The sequence below is a fragment of the Sorex araneus genome, chromosome 1, assembly GCF_027595985.1.
Source record: "Sorex araneus isolate mSorAra2 chromosome 1, mSorAra2.pri, whole genome shotgun sequence".
NCBI lineage: Eukaryota > Metazoa > Chordata > Mammalia > Eulipotyphla > Soricidae > Sorex > Sorex araneus.
Window position 1 is genome coordinate 134,154,568 of NC_073302.1, and position 20,044 is coordinate 134,174,611.

The 20,044-nt window shown below is 37.9% G+C and overlaps 1 protein-coding gene across 1 annotated transcript in view; it reads left to right on the top strand.

Annotated features, from left to right (window-relative positions):
• ITGA1 (integrin subunit alpha 1) overlaps positions 1–20,044 on the top strand; it is a 196,493-nt gene that overhangs the window by 99,589 nt on the left and 76,860 nt on the right. The window contains exons 3-6 of the mRNA XM_055132279.1: positions 7,108–7,220; positions 9,984–10,072; positions 10,184–10,295; positions 12,411–12,538. Of these exons, the coding sequence (XP_054988254.1) occupies positions 7,108–7,220; positions 9,984–10,072; positions 10,184–10,295; positions 12,411–12,538 (442 nt within the window). The remainder of the gene's footprint in view (positions 1–7,107; positions 7,221–9,983; positions 10,073–10,183; positions 10,296–12,410; positions 12,539–20,044) is intronic.

The window sequence follows — 20,044 nt, forward strand, 5'->3', positions numbered from 1 at the left end:
GTGCTTTCATTTTGTTCTGTTCAGATGAATAAATCTTAGGCATCTGGAGACCTGGTCTTCTACCTTTATATTAATCTCCCAAAACATCCCTTACAAACTTTGACCTATGTCTTCTTGGTCAATGAGACACCAAACTGGCCAGTTAAAATCTTTATCATTCTTGATAAGCCCACCTTCCATCACTAGTCCTCTAAAATCTCACTGAATGATTAAAGCTGATATATTTTCTAGGGAAGAGGAGTGGTGTGAAGGGAAGGGGAGAGAAGGTAAGGGGAAAAGGGAGGGAAGGGAAGGGAAAAGGAAAGACAAGGGAAAGGAAAGAAAAGAAAAGGGATAAAGGAACAAATAAAGGAACAAAAGAATAATGAACAGCCATCCCTTCACCAGTGCACATATGGGTGTTCGAGCATTGTGTAACTAAGACTTAAGCCTAAAAGCTTTGTTACTTTTCACATGGTGATTCAATAAAAAAATAATAATAATTTAAAAAAATAAAATAAAACAAAATTGACCAAAAAAAAGAGTAATGAAGAGGGGCTGGAACAATAGTACAGCAGGTAGGGTGTTTGCCTTGCATGCGGCTGACCCAGGTTCAATTCCCAGCATCTCATATGGTCCCCCAAGCACTGCCAGGAGTAATTCCTGAGCGCGGAGCCAGGAGTCAGCCCTGAGCATAAAAATTTCGTCTTCCATATTCCATTTCACTGTTTCTGCTGTCAGGAGCAATCACCCCTACATGCAGTAACTAAAACAACAGTAATTTATTATTTCTCCGAATTGCAACTCAGTCGCTTTCCCCCCACAGCCTGGAGAACTGTGTGAGTGCTCCATCATTCCAGCAACTGCAATCATCTGCTCCCTCAATTGCGCTGGAGAACACAAAAGGGTTTGCGTCCCATGCCAGGCAGTCTGTGCTGGCACTTAGAACTCCACCTCTCATCCTCGGTTAGGCTGGGGAGGGCTTCTTTAGAGCTTGAAATTCTCAGATTTCCAGAAAAGGTAAAATGGAATCTGCTGTATATTTTCAGGCCTGGCCTCACAAGTCAGAGTCATTTCTTGCTATGTTCTACTTGTCAAGCAAATTCTAGTTTCATTGGAAAGAAATATTTTTATCTCCGTAAAGGACAAGGCCTGTCACAAAGGTACACACAGTCCCAACCATCTCTGGCCCTCAGGCAACTCTGGATCTCTTAGGCATCTAGGATCCTTCCGGTCTAGGGGATTGCTGGCCATGTGTCACTTCTAATACAACCCCATGATCTGGAGTCATTGATTTTACCTCTTCAGAAAGTCTGCTTTCTCTCATGGTATCATTTTGGTTCTTTCTTACCTTCATTTAATCACATCCAGGTGACCGCTATAATACATTTGAATTCCCCCAAAATCTTTAACAATTTCCTTGGGGAAATAAGAGAGAAAATAAGCTTTACTGACTATGACCCATCCTACTCAAGTTTAGCCAAGTTGCTTGAAAAGAACTCTTCCCTGCACACCAGGCTTCCCCTCACACTCCTGTTTTCGATATGACTTCAATCTTTGGCTTTGTGACACCACTCTCCTTATTGATTCTCTTTATTCTCTTAGCAGTCCTCTCCAGTTTTCTTCACTCATTCATCAAAATTATTTTTTTTCTACCTCCTTCCCCGTTCATTAAAATCTTGCATAATTTTTCCTTACTTGGTACTCTGTTAAAGTCATAGTATTTGCTCTCAGGAACTCCACCAGGCTTATGGCATGCTCATATGTGTTCCATCATTTCTAAAATGTTCTCCAGTGGGAGTGAGCCCAGGCACCTAAGAAGGAACCCATTCTCAATCCCTCTCATTTTCCCCACCTCCACGTATGTGGATATTTGAAATTACTTCCTGAAAAACTTTGTATACCAAACTCCTTGTCTCAGGTCTACTTTGAAAGAACTCAAACTAAGATAGTTTAGGATAGTTTAGTCTATCTCTACTTCCTTAATTTGAATCCTTCTTTCACATCTGGATTGCTTTAGGAATTCCTACCTTCTCTCTCTGACTTAAACTAGCCCCTTCATTCAAAAATTTATTCTAGACACCACAAAGCAAATAAACTTTACAAATCAGAGCTGATCATTAAAGCTTTAAAAGGTTTTAGTGCATTAAGAACTTCAGTAAAAGAAATCTGAAGTTATTACTGTGGCCTATAGGAACATTGATTATCTCAACCCTGTTACCTAGTCAGATTCAGTGTCCACTCTAGCTATTGATATTGTTATGACACTATCTATTAAAGTCATGGTATTCATTTTTTTGGGGGGAGCCCACACCTGGCGATGTTCAGGGGTTACTCCTGGCTCTGCACTCAGGAATCACTCCAGGTGGTGCTGTGGGGCCATATGGGATGCTGGGAATCAAACCCGGGTTGGTCGTGTGTAAGGCAAATGCCTCACATGCTGTGCTATCACTCCACCCCCATGGTGTTCTTTTTGACCCCTGAAACTTTGCTGCAGTTCACCAAGTTTATACCTACTCATTATGGTAATCATATACCCAAAGCTTTAGGCAATTTAAAAATTATAGTTTTGCTCCTGAACGGCCATGATCCCAGAGGCACACAAACCAATCTCGGAACCCAGCGGGTTTTGGCAGAAATGCTCCTGGACTGTGAATGAAGCTATGGCCCCATGCCACCCCAGGTGGGAAAAGGCGTTGTCCCTTCTGCCTTTTCCCCTCAGCGGCAGCATGGTGACTGCCAACTTTCAGAGCCTATTGGACAGAGAGGTTCAAGCTTGCAGTGATGTGCGGGGCCTCTCGGGATAGGGGGTGGAACCGACCCTTCTCCCCGCCCTGACGAGACCCCGAGTTGCCACCCACAAATGGCTCTGCCAGCTCCTGAACGGCCATGATCCCAGAGGCACACAAACCAATCTCACAACAGCGGCTGTGTGACATCATATGCTCTTCATTATCAGCAATAGAAAACAAATTATCTAATGATGCCTTTTTGGCAGGTCTGATTGTTGAGAGAAAATTCTAAATAATAATGGTGGGCCTTATGTTGAAAATTGAATGTAATCAAAGTAGAGAGAGAATAAAGTGGAAATCACCTGCTACACAGGCACGGGGAGGGTTGGGATGGGAGGTATACTGGGGTTCTTGGTGGTGGAACATGTATACTGGTGAAGGGATGAGTGTTTGATTATTGCATGACTGAGACTGAAACCTGAAAGCTTTGTAGCTGTTCTCGCAGTGATTCAATAAAAAATAATAAATAAATAAATAAATAAATAAATAAATAAATATTATAGTTTTTTATTTTTAGATCTGGTATACATGTTAATCATGTAGAGTGTTTTAATGAATGTAAATAAATCCCTCAAAACTGATCAATACTTTTCTGAACATTGGCACTCCTTTTCTTTCTAAACGGTTTTAATTATAAAAATAAGATATATTAATAATATGTTATTAAAAATTTTGCAAATATTAAGGGTATTTAAGCATAATATCCTTAGTATTTTAGGCCTTTGATGTGTGATGGATTGGAGTGATAGCACAGCAAGCTACCAAGAGTATCCCACACGCACAGCAGAGCCTAGCAAGCTATTCGTGGCATATTCCATATGCCAAAAACAGTAACAACAAGTCTCACAATGGAGACGTTACTGGTGCCCTCTCGAGCAAATCCATGAGCAACGGGATGACAGTGCTACAGTGCTGTCCTTAGTAGATAATTCTAAGGATTGTACTCTCTTTTTATGTGTCTTATTATCTACCTTTAAAATATTGTAAGAATTAACACTTAGCTACTATATATTTGTCAAAATCTGTATATTTTATATACAGTAAGTGATTTGGTTCATGATTGTATTAAGAGAGAACTGCTCTGCTTCCATTTTACAGATGAAGAAACAAAGGTACAGGGACTTGACTTGCCTCAAACCATAATGCTAAGTAAATGGTATAGCCTTGATTTAAACTCACAAAGTCTGTCGCCAAAGTCCTTACTATATATGCTAGAGAGCACTAAAATATTGGAAGCTCTTAGAACAGAACCTGAAATATGGTATAATAATACTAGGTATTATTGTGATTGTTTTATAATTAGCACATTATTATTCAATATTTTCACTTAAATTAAGTCATAATTTTTACTAAAAGAGGCAGAATTTTACTTTAAATGGAATCATAAGTAGTTTTTAATCATACCATGTGATTTTATTCACTACTATTTTTACAACTATAGTAGTCTATTACCTGACCCTGTAATAACTAGTGCTTGCTGTTGATCAATGTTCTTTTAATCTTTCACTCATAGCACTGTAAACTTTATCTTTATGCATTAATATTTCTTCCTGTAACTTAAGTCATATTTTAGGGCTAGAGTTCCACAAGAATTATGCATAAAAGGCTTTGAATATGTTCACGATAATTTATTCACATCAGAAGTTATTTCATAAAGGCATTATATCATAACCATGTTAATAGTTTTAGGGTGTCTTAATTCAGTATTTATCATTGTGACAAAACTTAGCATTGCACTGTAGCCCTGTCGCCCCACTATTCATTGATTGCTGGAGCAGGCACCAGTAACATCTCCATTGTGAGACTTGTTCCTGTTTTTGGCATATCGAATATGCCATGGGCACTTCACCAGGCTCTGCAGTGCAGGCGGGACACTCTCGGTAGCTTGCCAGGCTCTCAGAGAGGGACAGAGGAATTCGAACCCAGGTCGGCTGTATGCAAGGCAAACGCCCTACCTGCTATCACTCCAGTCCGTGACAAAACTTATTTTTGTTAATTCTAGTTTTTCCCAAAGGTTCTACACAACATAAATCCCATTCTATTTCAATATTAAATACTTAAATATTAAAAAAGTTTTAATGTATGCCCAACATAACTAATCCCTACACAACTTCTCAGCTCCTTCTTTGACACATATTTTCCTCAAGCTACATATCCTCAACATTCCCTCAAAGATCTCTGTTTTGGCAAAATTGCTAGACTCCTATCAATCTGAGTTAGAGCCTATTAAATACATTCCATTGTGCTAGTTCCTCTTAATTTAGCGATTCCAGACACAGCCTGACAGCACAGGCCACAGAGGGGCTATCGCTTTCTTTAACTAGCACAGCTATTTACAGCTCTAAAACCTAAGGTCACATTAGCATTTTTGGCACCAACATACATTGTCAGCTCATGTTTACTTGATGTCAACTAAATCTTTCATGACTTATTCACACGAACCCCCATTAAGTCAGGATTCCCACATCCTGTGCTGATGTAGATAATAGTATACAGTTAAGCAGACATATTTACATAGATGCTTTTTAAAGTTTAACTAGTTTAAGATTCTTGTTCCAAAATGTTGGGATACTTCTGAATGCTCAAATAAGAAGATTGGTTTACATGATTATTACCTTTATGCTTACCATATCTTTACTCAGATCATTAATAAAGATACAGGATAAGACAAGGTCAAGTACAGGGTCCTTTCCTGTATAATTAGAGTCCTTTGCTTGCTAGCAAACAACATCTTTGGGTATATGGTTCTTTAGGCAGCTGTGGGATGCATCAGCAGCTGGCAATCCAAGTACCTTAACTTTCAACAACATTTATCTATCGTACTCCTAGGTGGTCTTGTTAGAGGCATCTATGACTAAGTCATTATTACATTTTTTCCATTAATTATTATCCAGCATTTTATAATTATGTCTTTAAAAATAATAAGTGACTTTAACCTGGGTTTCATTACTATCCTTATTTTCAAAGTGCATACAAATGAGCGTTTTAAATCTTATGGTGATTAAATGTTTGTATTTCCTAACTTTCTGTGAAATTCATAGTTCTTCATAGAAAAAACTTGTACATAACCATTTATTGTTTTGTAAACTAGCACAGTAACATGCTTGATTGGTAGTTATTTCGGGTACCAGCGAGATGATACAGGGATTAAGAGGGGCTATGTGGTCAACCTGCTTCAATCCCTGGCACCTCAAGACACAAGCAGCACCATATCATCAGCCATAGCATTTAACTACAAGCCCAGTTGACTGAGAATCACCAGGTGTGGGCCCTGGCCTTCCTGATCACCACTTGGGAGATGCCTCCAAATTATTATGTCAGCACCCAAGCAAACACAAAAAATAAGTAATATAATAAATATGTTCTTAGATCTCCTCTATATATTTTTCTAAATTCATCCAAGATTTAGCTTCTGTGTTAAAAATTAATTATTATGGCTGGGGATATAGTATAGTGAGTAGAGCACTTGCCTTGCGTGCAGCCAACCTAGGTTCGATTTCAGGAACTCTGTATGATCCCCTGAATCCTATCAGGAGAGCTCCCTATGTCCAGAGCTAAGTGTTAGCCCTTTAGCATTGCTGATGTTATTCCAAAACCGAACATAAGTTGATTGATCAAAATTTAGTATTAGCTGTGCATAGCTTAGCACTCCCAATAGCTAAGAAAAATGGAAAAGTTTAATCATACCCTAAAAAAGATATTAGGGAAATTATGTCAAAAAGCTTTTGAATCTTAGTTCTCATTCTTGCCTATAGCCCTTCTCAGGTACAGAATAAACTCCTAAACTAAAGCTTCAGTTTAGTTCCTTTGAGCTATTGTATGATAAGCCCTTTATATCAACAGACTTCTTATCAGACTCAAAGTTTTAAATTAACTAAGTATATTATTAATTCAGGACATTTTCAGCAGGCAATTCAGTAATATTGAAATGTTCTTTTTACCTAACCCAAATAGAAAATTATTCCCAAACAAAATTCATCCTAGTAGTTGGGTCTTACCAAAATCCTGGAAAACTGGGTCCTCTTCCAAACAGTTTCTACCTAAATTTAAAGGGTCTTAGCAAGTTAGCATATATTTTGGGTGTTTTTGAGCAGTCTATATTCTGAAGAAGATATTCTGTTTACTTTAGAAAGCATTAAAATATTAACAAAAGATGACTGTGATTATGTCAGTAACAGTTGTTTGGAACTTGTCATAAAATAGCTAAAATTAGAAATTTTGCATTATTCAAAATGCTAATTGAGTCTACAGCCATACTGCCCAAAACATGCCCAGTCTTATCTGATCTTAGAAGCAAAATGCTAATTGAATTATTTAACATTCTTTCTTTCTCAAGGGTGCTCATTGGTTCTCCATTGGTTGGTCAACCCCAGAATAGAACTGGAGATGTCTATAAGTGTCCAGTTGGGAGAGGCGAATCATTACCTTGTGTGAAGTTGGATCTACCGGGTACGTAAAATAAAAATGTTAAAGTCTGTCCCTAAAACATGCCCAGTATTTTTACGCTAATTAAATTTCAAGCAACTCAAAAATAAAAGAAGATCTACAAACATTCTTAACTTCATATCATTTAAATGTGCATTAAATGGCATTTATATTTCCTGTATTTTTGCTTCTAAAATTTTACCAGAGTAGCCATAGGTTTATGATCTATTCTTATTTTATCATCTTTAACTGCCTCCATTATTCAGAATCCCTTGTAAATCAATGGTATTGTTAGGGAACTTTATTAATGAAAATCATGTCACATTCTCACAAATGAAAAATGTACCCTGAACGCTGCAGGGTGTAGGCCTTGCTCTCCAAAGAAAGCTAGGTGCGACCTCTCAATACTGTAGTAACAATAACAAGAGCAGTAACAACAAAAACAAAAATGTAATGGTTTGTTTTGTTTGGAGGGGTGGAGGGCCTCCCAGGCAATGTTCAGTCAACCAGACCAAACAGTTCAATGGTAAGCTTGCTGGGTGGCGCCTCTCAGGTCAGCAGTTCTAACGGCCTCAAGAGGTACACCCAGTTATGTTGGAATTAAACTTGGGGCCTTGACCCCTGAGTTATTTCTCTGACCCCATAGCATTTGTATCTGTAAGAAACTGGAACAAAATAAACTGTAATGGGGAAATCAAAATTAAGTACAACATGACTTAATTAGTAACCTAGAAAATGATTAGAAAATTCCTAGAATTATTCAGTCATTGTCTTCTATAATACTATCATAAAAATAATTGATAACCCTGCAAGATTATTTCATATATCATATTTTTAGTCCTTTTTTTCAATTTCTCAATTGCCCATAGGTGGAACTTCTCTAATTTATGAGCATACCTCCCATCGCAGCTTTTAATATATTTGCCTGATAATTTTAACATTTGGAATATCTTGACATCACTTTCCATCTATTATCTTTCTCCTGAGGTTGGATCACGTTTTCCTGTTTTTACTTATGTTTATAAGTAAAAACAGGAAATTTTGGGGGGGGGAAATAATTAGGGAAATTATGTCAAGAATTTTGGATTATATAATAAATTATACTTTTTTAAAAAAAGTTAGATTCTCTTTCTATGTTATGTGCTTTCAAATAGTCTTAATGTCATTATAGCAGAACATACTTAGCCAAACTCAATTGTCACACTAACTTTCTGATCGCAAAAATGCTTAAAGTCTTCATTCAGTTCTTATTTTACATGAGCTGTTTAAAGTTTTCCCTGCATGGAGCTGAATAGTACAGCGGATTTGCCTTGTATGCAGCTGACCTGGGTTTTATCCTCAGCATTACATATGGTCCCCCAAGCACTTCCAGGAGTAATTCTTGGGTGCAGAGCCCCTGATAATTGCTGTGTGTAGCTCAAAAACCAAAAATAAAGTTAAAAAAAATTTTCCCCTGCACATACATAATTCAGGACATCTTGCACTTGGAGAGACTAATACATGCATATATGTAAACTTTCCCTCTTGAACTCTGCTTTCCTAGACACCTTCCCTCACTTTGCACCTGCTGTTCTTGCCCCATTTACTATTTTCGGTTTCATCAAGACAGTGACTAAAGTTTTAGTCTACTATTAATTTTGATTATAGTAATAATTCTCCTCCAGTTTATGCCTTATCTTCTTGATTTCCAATGCCTAAAATAGTTGTTTCATACTTATTTTTCCCATCCTTAGAGTTTATCATTGCTGTTTGCAGAAGAGTTTTTATGATAGAAGTTACCCTTCCATTAATGGAAATTGGAATAGGTTTTCAATGTTAACATGGAGATTTAAGCTATACCAAGAGCAGTAAAGAATTTTCTATAGTACTAACTGATGCATGGATGCTATTCCTAAGTAACTACATTATAAAAATTTCTAAGCCAGATTATTCAAGATCATTGAAGATATAATTCCAGGTGCTTTAAAAACAAACCAGAATAAACATTCAGGAAAAAATCAATACTTGTATTAAGAAATCCATGTGACCATTCGGGAATATTGTTTTCTGTTCCCCTCTTTAAATCTATATGTAACCTCAAGGTAGGAAAATTTTAGGCATGAATAGTGAGACAGGTTTTTCTTGAACTTGAGCATTGTTCCTTCAACTATTTCAACACACTGCTAAGAAGGCTTTATATATTTTGGCTTTTCCTATCCAACATATTTTTTAATGTGAATAAGTAAAACTCCTTGCCAGTTCTGCCAGGTTGGCATGCTTCATGCCCCAAATATATACTTGAAGTGTCAATGTATTTCCTTTATTATGTTTCTCTTATCCAAACTTCCTGACCACAGTTCTAATCGTGTTCCAGTTTTCGTTGTAACACTCCTCATATCCCCATGATGTCAAAATTAATGGTCAGAGAAAACCTTATATTTGCTTATTTTTTATTCTTGTGCCCATTTCCCTCCTCTTTCCAGAAATCATGTTTCATCATATTTGTCTTAATTAGCAAAAATGTGTGAAAGTCAATCCCACATTCCCACACTGCCTTGATAGTGCTAAATTCTTTTACAGTTCAGTAAAGCTATTTGAAACAAGGGTCCAGACAAATTTTCTGGGATCGATGCCAGATTTTCAGTCTTAGTATGTCCGTTATGTTCTTTAAAAATACTTTGATAACTGTTTTGTTGGGTTAATAGATGTGCTGCAACATGAGTAACGCAAATAGAATGTATTAATGAGAAGAAAATCTCACTTTTCTTTACAGCCTCATACCATTTTTGTATTTTTGTTTTATTTTAGTGAATATTTCAATTCCCAATGTCACAGAAGTAAAAGAAAATATGACGTTTGGAGCAACTTTAGTCACTAACCCAAAGGGAGGGTTTCTGGTAAGAAAGGACAAAGTATGCTAGTTAATGAACCAGGAAGCTATCATCATAAGAACTTATAGGATGTTTTATCATTTTAATCTTAGTTTTTATTTCTTTATTTTTTGAAAGGCATGTGGTCCCTTATATGCCTATAGGTGTGGTCATTTGCATTACACAACTGGAATCTGTTCTGATGTCAGCTCCACATTTCAAGTTGTGAACTCCATTGCCCCTGTTCGAGGTACGGATTTTATACAATGTCCTTGCATGTTTGAAAAAAGTCTAAGTAATGAATGAGACATATGTATACACAGGAGCATACCAAAAAGCTTGAGGTATTTTATTCCCTTCCAGCACTGCAAGTTTAGGTAAATGTTTGCATTGGCAATATATAACCAAACCTCACTGTTAATTTTAGCACTTTAGTGTAAATAACCTTCATGAAATTATTTTTAACATCATACCTAAAGTTGTCATGTGGTATTTATTTAAAGGGAGAGTTCCTTGAAAATAACTAACTCATTTAAAATTCACACAGAATAATTACTGTATCACTGTCACCCCGTTGTCCATCGATTTACTCAAATGGGCACCAGTAACGTCTCTATTCCTCCCAGCCCTGAGATTTTAGCAGCCTTTCCTTACTCGTCTTTCCCAAAGATTGGAGGCTCTTTCAGGATCAGGGGAATGAAACCTGTCGCTACTGTTTTTGGCATGTCGAATACGCCATGGGTAGCTTCTCAGGCTCTGCCCAGGTGGGCGGGATACTCTCAGCTTGCCGGGCTCTCCAAGAGGTATATATATATATATATATAATGTATATATATATATATTACTTTCTATGATTTCTTACCTACTACCCCCAGCACTGTGTAATCCCAACAATGGCCAACATCCAGAAACTATAAAACCAAGCTCCCGGAAGAGAGCGACAGAGAGTCTCTTGCCCCCATGCCTGGCTGTCTTCACTGGGGCCCCTCAGAGGGGGTGAATTGAGTTTCCCTCCCCACCCTGAGCAGAGCCTCCATAGCTGAGGACCTCTGGAACCCAACCAGAGCCATGCTCAAGGCCCCTCTCCACACATTCAGATGAGCCTCACACATGAAGGAACTGGCAAAGGAACCCAGGTGTGTAGAACCTGGGGCCGAGATCTCCAAGATGCCCAATCGGGATTGGGCCTCTTCAGCCCAGATCCCCCATTTTCCAGTAGCTAGGTGGTCACACCCAGAAACTGCCCCTGGCACCATGTAATCCCAGCAACTGACAACATCCAGAGACTATAAGACCAAGCTCCCGGAAGCAACCTCTTATAGCCTAGTTCTCCCTCTCAGAGAACCTGGCAAGCTGCTGAGAGCTTCCTGCCAGCCTGCGAGAGCCTGGCAAGCTCCCCATGACTTATTCATATGCCAAAACCAGTAACAATTATGGATATCATTCCCTGACCCTGAAAGAGCCTCCATGCAGCACCATTGGGAAGGAGGAGTAAAAAGAGGGTTCTAAAATCTCAGGGCTAGGACGAATGGAGACGTTACTGAGACTACTTGAGAAAATCAACTATCAATGGGATGATGATATATTACTTTCTATGATTTGTTGCCTACTGTCTGAACTCCATCAAATATGGTGTGCTAATTATGTAAAATGTGTAGGAATTTCCAGAAAGCGGCCTGGAGCATGGGGGCTATTGGGTACTGGAGGTCTGCTGCCAGGACTGGGTCCCTTGGGGCTGGGAGGGTTCTCACCCGGCCCTCTCTGGGGTGCCCTGAGAGAAAAACAGCCTAGCACAGAGTCCCACGCAGAATAATAACTTTTATAAGTTTCATATTGAGAAAATTTTCAATGCTAGCACATACAATGGACTGGAGCAATAGCACAGTGCCTTACATGCAGCTGACCCAGGTTTGATTCCTCTGTCCCTCTCGGAGAGCCCGGCAAGCTATCGAGAGTGTCCCGCCCACACTGCAAAGTCTGGCAAGCTACCCATGGCATATTTGATGTGCCAAAAACAGTAACAACTAGTCTTACAATGGAGACGTCACTGGTGCCCGCTTGAGCAAATCGATTACAACGTGACAACAGTGCTACAGTGCTATAGTGCTACAGCACATATAATTAAGTTAAAATTTAATCAAGATGGACCTAGCTAGACATAAGCCCTGATTCAATTGTTATTGAGTTTAATGAGTATTTATCACTTTAACTTTTTCTAAATCTCTATTTTTATTATGAGAATTGTGTCGACTTTGGAGTTTATCATTCCAAGGAGCTCCTTCCAGCCATAAAAACACTTTATATACTTCCAAAACAAAATACTCAAGCATTGCACACTTGATTTTAATGATTTCTTTCATTACAGAATGTAGCACTCAGTTGGACATAGTCATAGTGCTGGATGGTTCCAATAGTATTTACCCATGGGAGAATGTTACATCATTTTTAAATGACCTGATTGAAAGAATGGATATTGGTCCTAAACAAACACAGGTATGTAACTCTGAGTTTTTTTTAATTGTACTAAAAGTTAAAAATGCATAGATTTTAATAGAAAAACAAATACATTCTGAAAACAAGTTGATCTGTAAATTTAAAATTCAGGTTGAGTTTCATATCTCATAATTCAGTTCTTAATCCTTAGAAAAGAGTGTTACTAGAATACCATGTTATTTTGTAAACCAAAAAATATTGTTGACAGTGCTTTTTTAAAGAGTTAATATGTCTCTAGAAGTTGTGTTTTAATTAAGCATTAATAATCCTCTCACATATTTCTTACTACTTTAAGAGTTTCAATATACAGCATGAAATTATATTCCTAAAGCATATGGTTCTGTGAGCTATTTTTATTCCAATTATAATGAAGTAACTGAAAGTTAAGATTCAGAACAATTATTCTACATCATCAATCTTGGTAATATAGACAATTTTGACATTCTCATGGATTATCCTAAGTTTTGAAATATGTGTTCTTTAGATTTTTAGTACCTAACCAAAATTAGTTGCTAACATTTTTGTGATGTGATTATTTAATTTCCCTACTATACTTGGTCTTTGCAATACTTGGATGTGAATAAGAATCAAAGAATCACCTTCTTCCCAAAAATTCAAATTTTTGTGTGAAGATTTTGCCTTCTTCCTTGTCATTCATAACATTTAAATTTTAAGTTCTAACTCTTGAAGTGCCTTAAAAGAACAGATCTTCTTGACAGTCTTCAAAAATGAATAGAGATCATGCTCAATGGTTAAGTTTCTCCAAATAATGATGTATGTTCCCCCAAGAAATTGTGGCTGGAATAGCCGCACTGTTGTTCAGACACCGTCAGCTCCTTAAACTGCATGCAGAGGATGAGCCAGAATGATAACACTGCAGGTAGAGAGCTTGCCTTGCATGCGCTGATCCAGTTTGAATCTCTGACTGTGGCCCTCAAAACAACTCCCTGGGGCTAGAGAAATAATACAGATGGTAAGACACTTGCTTGCAGACAGCAGACCTAGGCTCGATCCCTAGCACTGCCAGGAGTTATCCCTGAACACAGAGCCAGAAGTAAGCCATGAGTATAGCTGGGTACCCACCCACCTCCCCCCAAAAAAGCCTTCAACTCCCTAATATCTCCCTGAACAGACAAAAAGAAAAGTCCTTATTTCAATCATGTAATTTTTCTCTGAAAAAATGATCTTAAACATGAAGCAATTTGACATCCAGTTTTCCGCAGGAGTAGAGGTCTTGTAGGGACAGAAATGTGCAGACATTGGGAGTAAATAATGTTGAGAGCATAGAAAGAAAGCAGCTAGATTTTGTTTTTGTTTGGAGGGAATATTTTTGTTAGTATGGGTTTTTTGTTTGTTTGTTTTATTTGCTTTTCAGTCACATGGCTGATGGCCGGGGCTTACTTCTGTCTCTGTGCTTAGGGATCACTCCTGGTAGAGCTCCAAGGACCACATGCAGTGCCAGGGATCCAACCAGAACTGGACCACATGCAAGGCAAACGCCTTAACCCACTATACTCTCTCTGACCCAAGCTGCCATTTTTAATATTCTTGGAAAAATGACCATATTTCTGATAAATATTAATATTTAATTCTTAAGTATAAAGTAAGTTCAGTCACCTTTGATAATGTCAGAGAAAGGTTTCCAAATGTATCATAGCTGAGGTAAAATTTCAAAGAATACATTGCATTGCAATCTTTCATATTGCATAAACTAGGAATTCATTATAAGTTATAATTCGAAGTCTATTCCCCAAAGACTAATAAGGGAATTACTTTTCTTTCTTTCCTCAAGCAAAAAATAAAATCCAATGCTTTATGCTTTAACTGTAGTAAGTTATATCATTTTCTTTTATTTGCATGAATATGTTTCTAAACATAATCCCTTCCCCTCCTTATTTTTGCCACTAAACAACTCAAAAACCCTTTGTCGCTTTTCCACTTGAGGCCCTGGGTTTGAGTTTAATCTACTGTGTATCAAACTTAATGTACACATGACAGCGTACGCAAACTTAGAATAGAGAGAAGACATGTTTAATGACAAATTAGCTGTTAACTTGAGATCAGTACCTTGAGGTGGTAAGAGGCCCTAGAATCAGAGTGAGAAAGGTTGTTGCCTGCCTTGAGTCATCAATGAGGAGAGAGACCTCAGTGACTTAAGTGACTTTAGTGGCGCTAGTGATTTCAAACTTCAGTGACTCTAGTAACCAGTGACTTTGGTTACTCCAGTGGCTGCAGAGACTTCAGTTACTTCAGTGACCCATGTTCTTCAGTGACTTTCGCACACTCATTCTACTGTTCTCTCTAACAACTCTTCCAGAGAAATTTTTGGGACACTGAAAATGTAGTCTGACAATATCTGTACTTGCCACCCCCACATTAAAATTGAAGTATAAATGCACAGATGCATAGGTTTATGCCTATGAGTTTGTGTATATTCATATGTGTGCATATAAGAAAAATTTCCACGAAAGATGATAGTTGACCATTATAGTCAGACCCAAACCTCCAAGTAAAATACCATGTGTTTGTGTTCCAAGTCTAATCAGATCTCTCTATAGAACTGTGGGAGGAAATAGATCTCTTACTATAAAATTATTGTATAATGATTTAAAGAAAGTGGATTTTATACATCACCAAGTCACTTTTCTCTGAATGCAATATTTTCACCTGCAATTGTTCTTCACAGAAGAATTATTAGCAGTTTGGAGAGAATGCTGTAGCTCTTCTTGCTAACAATGTCTAGTGCTTTTCATCCTTTGCTCCTTCTTCTGACTTCTTTTCCTCATGGACTCCCAATCCCATCAAGAATTCTCTCCTTTCCTTCTTTGTTCTTTCACTGTACTTTCACCCCTTGGTCTATTTGTTTCATGGAGTCATAGAATTTAAACCGATAAGACTCCTGAGGACCATTTCATTCCAAGCTCCATTTGTAGAGAGGAGACTGCAACAAAATGAGTTGTTTAGGGTCTCTTCTTGTTGACATGGATCAGAAAACACAGTTCTCTAAACTTCTTTTCTTTCTGAGAATTCGACTAAGGCAGATGTTTCAGTCAGGTCACCTGATCCCTTGAATTGTGGGTCTCTAGTGCCTTTCATCTCCTTAGTCTGTCTATCCTAGGCTGGCTTCAGGGTACTCCAGTCCTTTACTGGTGCATCTGAAAATCAACCTCTCTTATCACTTCTTCATGCTCACCTCCTTTCCCAAGGGTGTGTTTTCTTCCTTTCCATCTGTTTCGTCTGTCCCTCCTCCTATTCTTGTCCAATTCCTTTCCTTTCCAAAGCTAATAACATTCTTGAAATATATTATAGATTTCTTATATCTTAGATACCTGAAGATTTGCTTTGGTTCAAAATGTATTCTTGAGGCTGGAATGATAGCACAGCGGGTAAGGCGTTTGCCTTGCACGCGGCCAACCCGGGTTTGATTCCCAGCATCCATATGGTCCCCTGAGCACCGCCAGGAGTATTTCCTGAGTATAGAGCCAGGAGTAACCCCTGTGCATAGCCAGGTGTGACCTAAAAAGAAAAATAAAATAAAATGAAATAAAATAAAATGTATTAATTTATTTTGCTATAAAAAACATTGGTTCATTTGTAGTTATTTGTGGGAATCTGCACAGCTGTGGTAGATTTCAAGTGGCTCCACAACTTCAGGAAAAAGATCCTTCAGGCTAGTTTAGAATCATGGTCACGGCCTCAGAAGCGATGATCAGTGCCAGTGCCAAACTCTGAAGATAGATCCAAATTGCTTCTATGCTCAAACCACTTTGCTTCAAGTTTGGTATTTCCAACTGCTGGAATTATAATTCGTTTTACATTTCTGGAGTGGGCCTCCTAATAAAGAAGCCATTCTGCCTCGCCAACAGAGGAATTCTAGCCTGCCAGGGTGGGCTTCATGGAGCTATATGTCTTTCTGGAAGGAACAATTACTCTATTCAGAGGAGTAGGGACCAGTCCTTGGGATCCAGATGCTTACCAGAAAATAAGAGGAAAATGAACTTATCTGAGACAAACAGAGGGTCACATTTATTCAGTTCCAGGACCCCATTCCGAGAGGAGGAATTTGGAAAGCAACCCTGAGTCATCTGTAGCATCTGCTGACTTCACCCAAGGGATCCTGCTTCCTCAAAAGAGAGGAGCTGCTTGTATGGCTGAATTTACACCCTCATTTTATTTCTCTTATTCAGAGTGGAATTTAGCCACACTTTCTCATTCAGATGACTTTATTGAGGGTTTTTATACTAAAATCCATGCTTGAATTTGGATACTCATAGAATAGAAAAGACACTGACACTTTTTTCCTGGAGTCCCTTGAAAAATGCAGTGTTTCTCCAAATGTGGCCCATGCTTTGAAATTCGTGAGGTGCTTATAATACATTCTGGCATTTTATTTTTCCTTCAAGTGTATACTTTGTGCATCAGTTTCTAGAGTTTTAGTTTAGTATTTTCTAATCTTTTTATGTTTGGGCTTAAGTTATATAAATGAATAGTTTCACAAGTAATTCTCTGAACAAAAGAGGCTAAAAATAACATTTATTGAGTCATGATTTTGCTAAACTTTATTTAATGGGATTTTAATTTAAACATATTTAAACTCTCTTTAAAGTTTAGCCCTCCTTCTGGGGATTGCAAAAATAAATCTATTCTGAGAAAAGTTGAAAAGATTTTTTTTGTAAAGATATGCCTACTGAAAAAGTATGCTTATCTTTCATGTTAACTTAAGTAATCCTCTCCAAACACATAGACAATTTGCTAGTTTAGTATGCATTTTTATCCCTGATTGGCTGTCAACATAATTTAAATAGGTTTGGTATTTTGGTTTGGGTTTTGGTTGTTTTCATTAAAACATCCACTTCTGCTCCCAAAATTGGCAAAATTCACTTCTGATGATTTTTCTCCCTCTGAACTATTTTTTTTTGATCCTGCAAGAGACAGAAATATAACTTAATTCTGCAAATACTGAACATCGTTGCAAAGAGCAGAATAAAGGGCTGACACTCACCCAAATCAAGTGTATAAATACATTAAGAATAAAGTTGATAGGATTTATGACAAGAGTTTCTCTGTAGAAACACCCTAGTGAGAAAGAGCCTAGAAAGGCTTCACATGGACTCCTCCAGTGGGATCGGTATGTGACTGCCAGAGTTGGGACACACAGTGCCTGGTTCCTGTCTGACTCCTGCCTGAAATATCTAAAGGGCAAGATTTCACAGTGACCTGATGACAAGCATGTCAAAGGCAGTTGCACAGACTGACATACACTCACAGTTTATCAGCACAAAAATGAAGAGCTTTCCCTGAATCATCATGTAGTCATGTGAGGTCCTATCTATTGAATCTTCTGGAAGTGGAGGCTTCTTCTCAGAAAAGCAGGAGATATCTCTGCCCCCAGACACTATGATAGTTAAATAAAGGCAAGGATGCATAAGTTATGGAAGGGACTTCCCCAACAAGCCTACATAAAAAGTAGGCTTTAGAAACACCTGTTAGGACCTGATCTATCTTATGATAGTACCAGTCATGTAAGAAATACTCACCCTTTTTATCTTCCCCACCACTGCCATGTCTTAGCTCGTGGCAGTTTTCTGGGTAAGAGTCCCCAATTGCTTGCTGCTATCTAAGTCCAAACTGTCCAATGAAATGCAAACATTTGTCACTTACCTTCTTCCTCCTTCATGGCCATCTGAAAATTTCTTGACCCTGGCCACTCCTGAACTCATTATTCGCTGCTTCTGTGATTGTCTCTACCTGAAATGCCTCTTTCCACCCCAGGTCCTTATAAATCTAAAGGAGAAGTTGAGGAAAAAACAAGAACCTGACTTGCATGCAGCCAATCCATGGTCTCTCGCTGGCACTGCATATGGTCCCCTGAGTACCTCCAGGAGTGATCTTTGAGCACAGAGTCAGGAGTAACCCCTGGGTGAGCACAATTGCCCAAAAAGCAAGAGAAAAGGAGCCAATAATTAGTCAAGGCCTTTTTCAACTTTATGCTTCTCACATCTAAGAGAAGCAAAATGAAGAGATCTAGCTATAAATCTACTTAATAGTTTTTTATTGTTGTTTTTGTTTTAATTTGAGTTAACCTATATAAAAATGTTGTTGCTTGATTATTGTTTACCTAATCTCAGCAATTTTGTATTTTGTGTGGTAGAACCTAAATTAAAATATACTTCTATCGAAACAACATCTGCACATGTATGTTCATCGCAGCACTGTTTACAATAGCCAGAATCTGGAAAAAACCCGAATGCCCCAGAACGGATGACTGGTTGAGGAAACTTTGGTACATCTATACAATGGAATACTATGCAGCTGTTAGAAAAAAGGAGGTCAAGAATTTTGTAGTCAAGTGGATGGGCATGAAAAGTTTCATGCTGAGTGAAATGAGTCAGAAAGAGAGAGATAGACATAGAAAGATTGCACTCATCTATGGTATATAGAATAACAGAGTGGGAGACTAACACCCAAGAACTGTAGAAATAAGTACCAGGAGGTTAACTCCATGGCTTCAAGGCTGGCCTCACGTTCCGGGGAAAGGTCAACTCAGAGAAGCGATCACCAACTACATTGTAGTCGAAGGCCATGTGGGGGAAGGGAGTTGCGGGCTGAATGAGGGCTAGAGACTGAGCACAGCGGCCACTCAACACCTTTATTGCAAACCACAACAGCTAATTAGAGAGAGAAAACAGAAGGGAATGCCTTGCCACAGTGGCAGGGTGGGGTGGGGGGGAGATGGGATTGGGGAGGGTGGGAGGGACACTGGGTTTACGGGTGGTGGAGAATGGGCACTGGTGAAGGGATGGGTTCCCAAACTTTGTATGAGGGAAGTATAAGCACAAAAGTGTATAAATCTGTAACTGTACCCTCACGGTGATTCTCTAATTAAAAATAAATAAATTAAAAAAAAATAATAAAGAAGGCTGAAAATTAGATTTATTAAATCTGTTTATAACATATATATTTCCCAAATAAATACATGACTTAGCTTCAAAAAAAAAATATACTTCTTACTTTCAAAAGATATTTTATATAAGAATCAGAAAAGTGTTAAGACATCTACCTTTCTCTCTAGGGATAGTAGTAGAAATTCACCCTGAGTAGTTTTTTAAAAAATCTATCTTTGATTATGATTATACTTTATTAGTTCTTATTTGCCAAACTAATTAAAGTTGTACACTTGGCAAAATTGGTAAATGTCAAATATTACAGTCTTAGCAGTCAGAGATTTCTCATTTAGTAGCAAGCATCAAAGATATGAAGCATTCCTGTAAGTAATTACCATCTCCAAAAATAAAAATGTAGTGGGAAAATAGAAAAAAAGGAATTAACAAAAGAAGAAAGGAAATAATTTCAAAGGCCATATTAGAGTTGTCATATAGAAATACTATAGATTAAGGTACTGTAATACAAAGATAGAAATATCAACTCTTAATTATTCAGTTTTTTTATGTTTTTTTGTATGCTCCATGAAAAATTTTGCAAATATAGTCAAAGAACTTTTGTAGA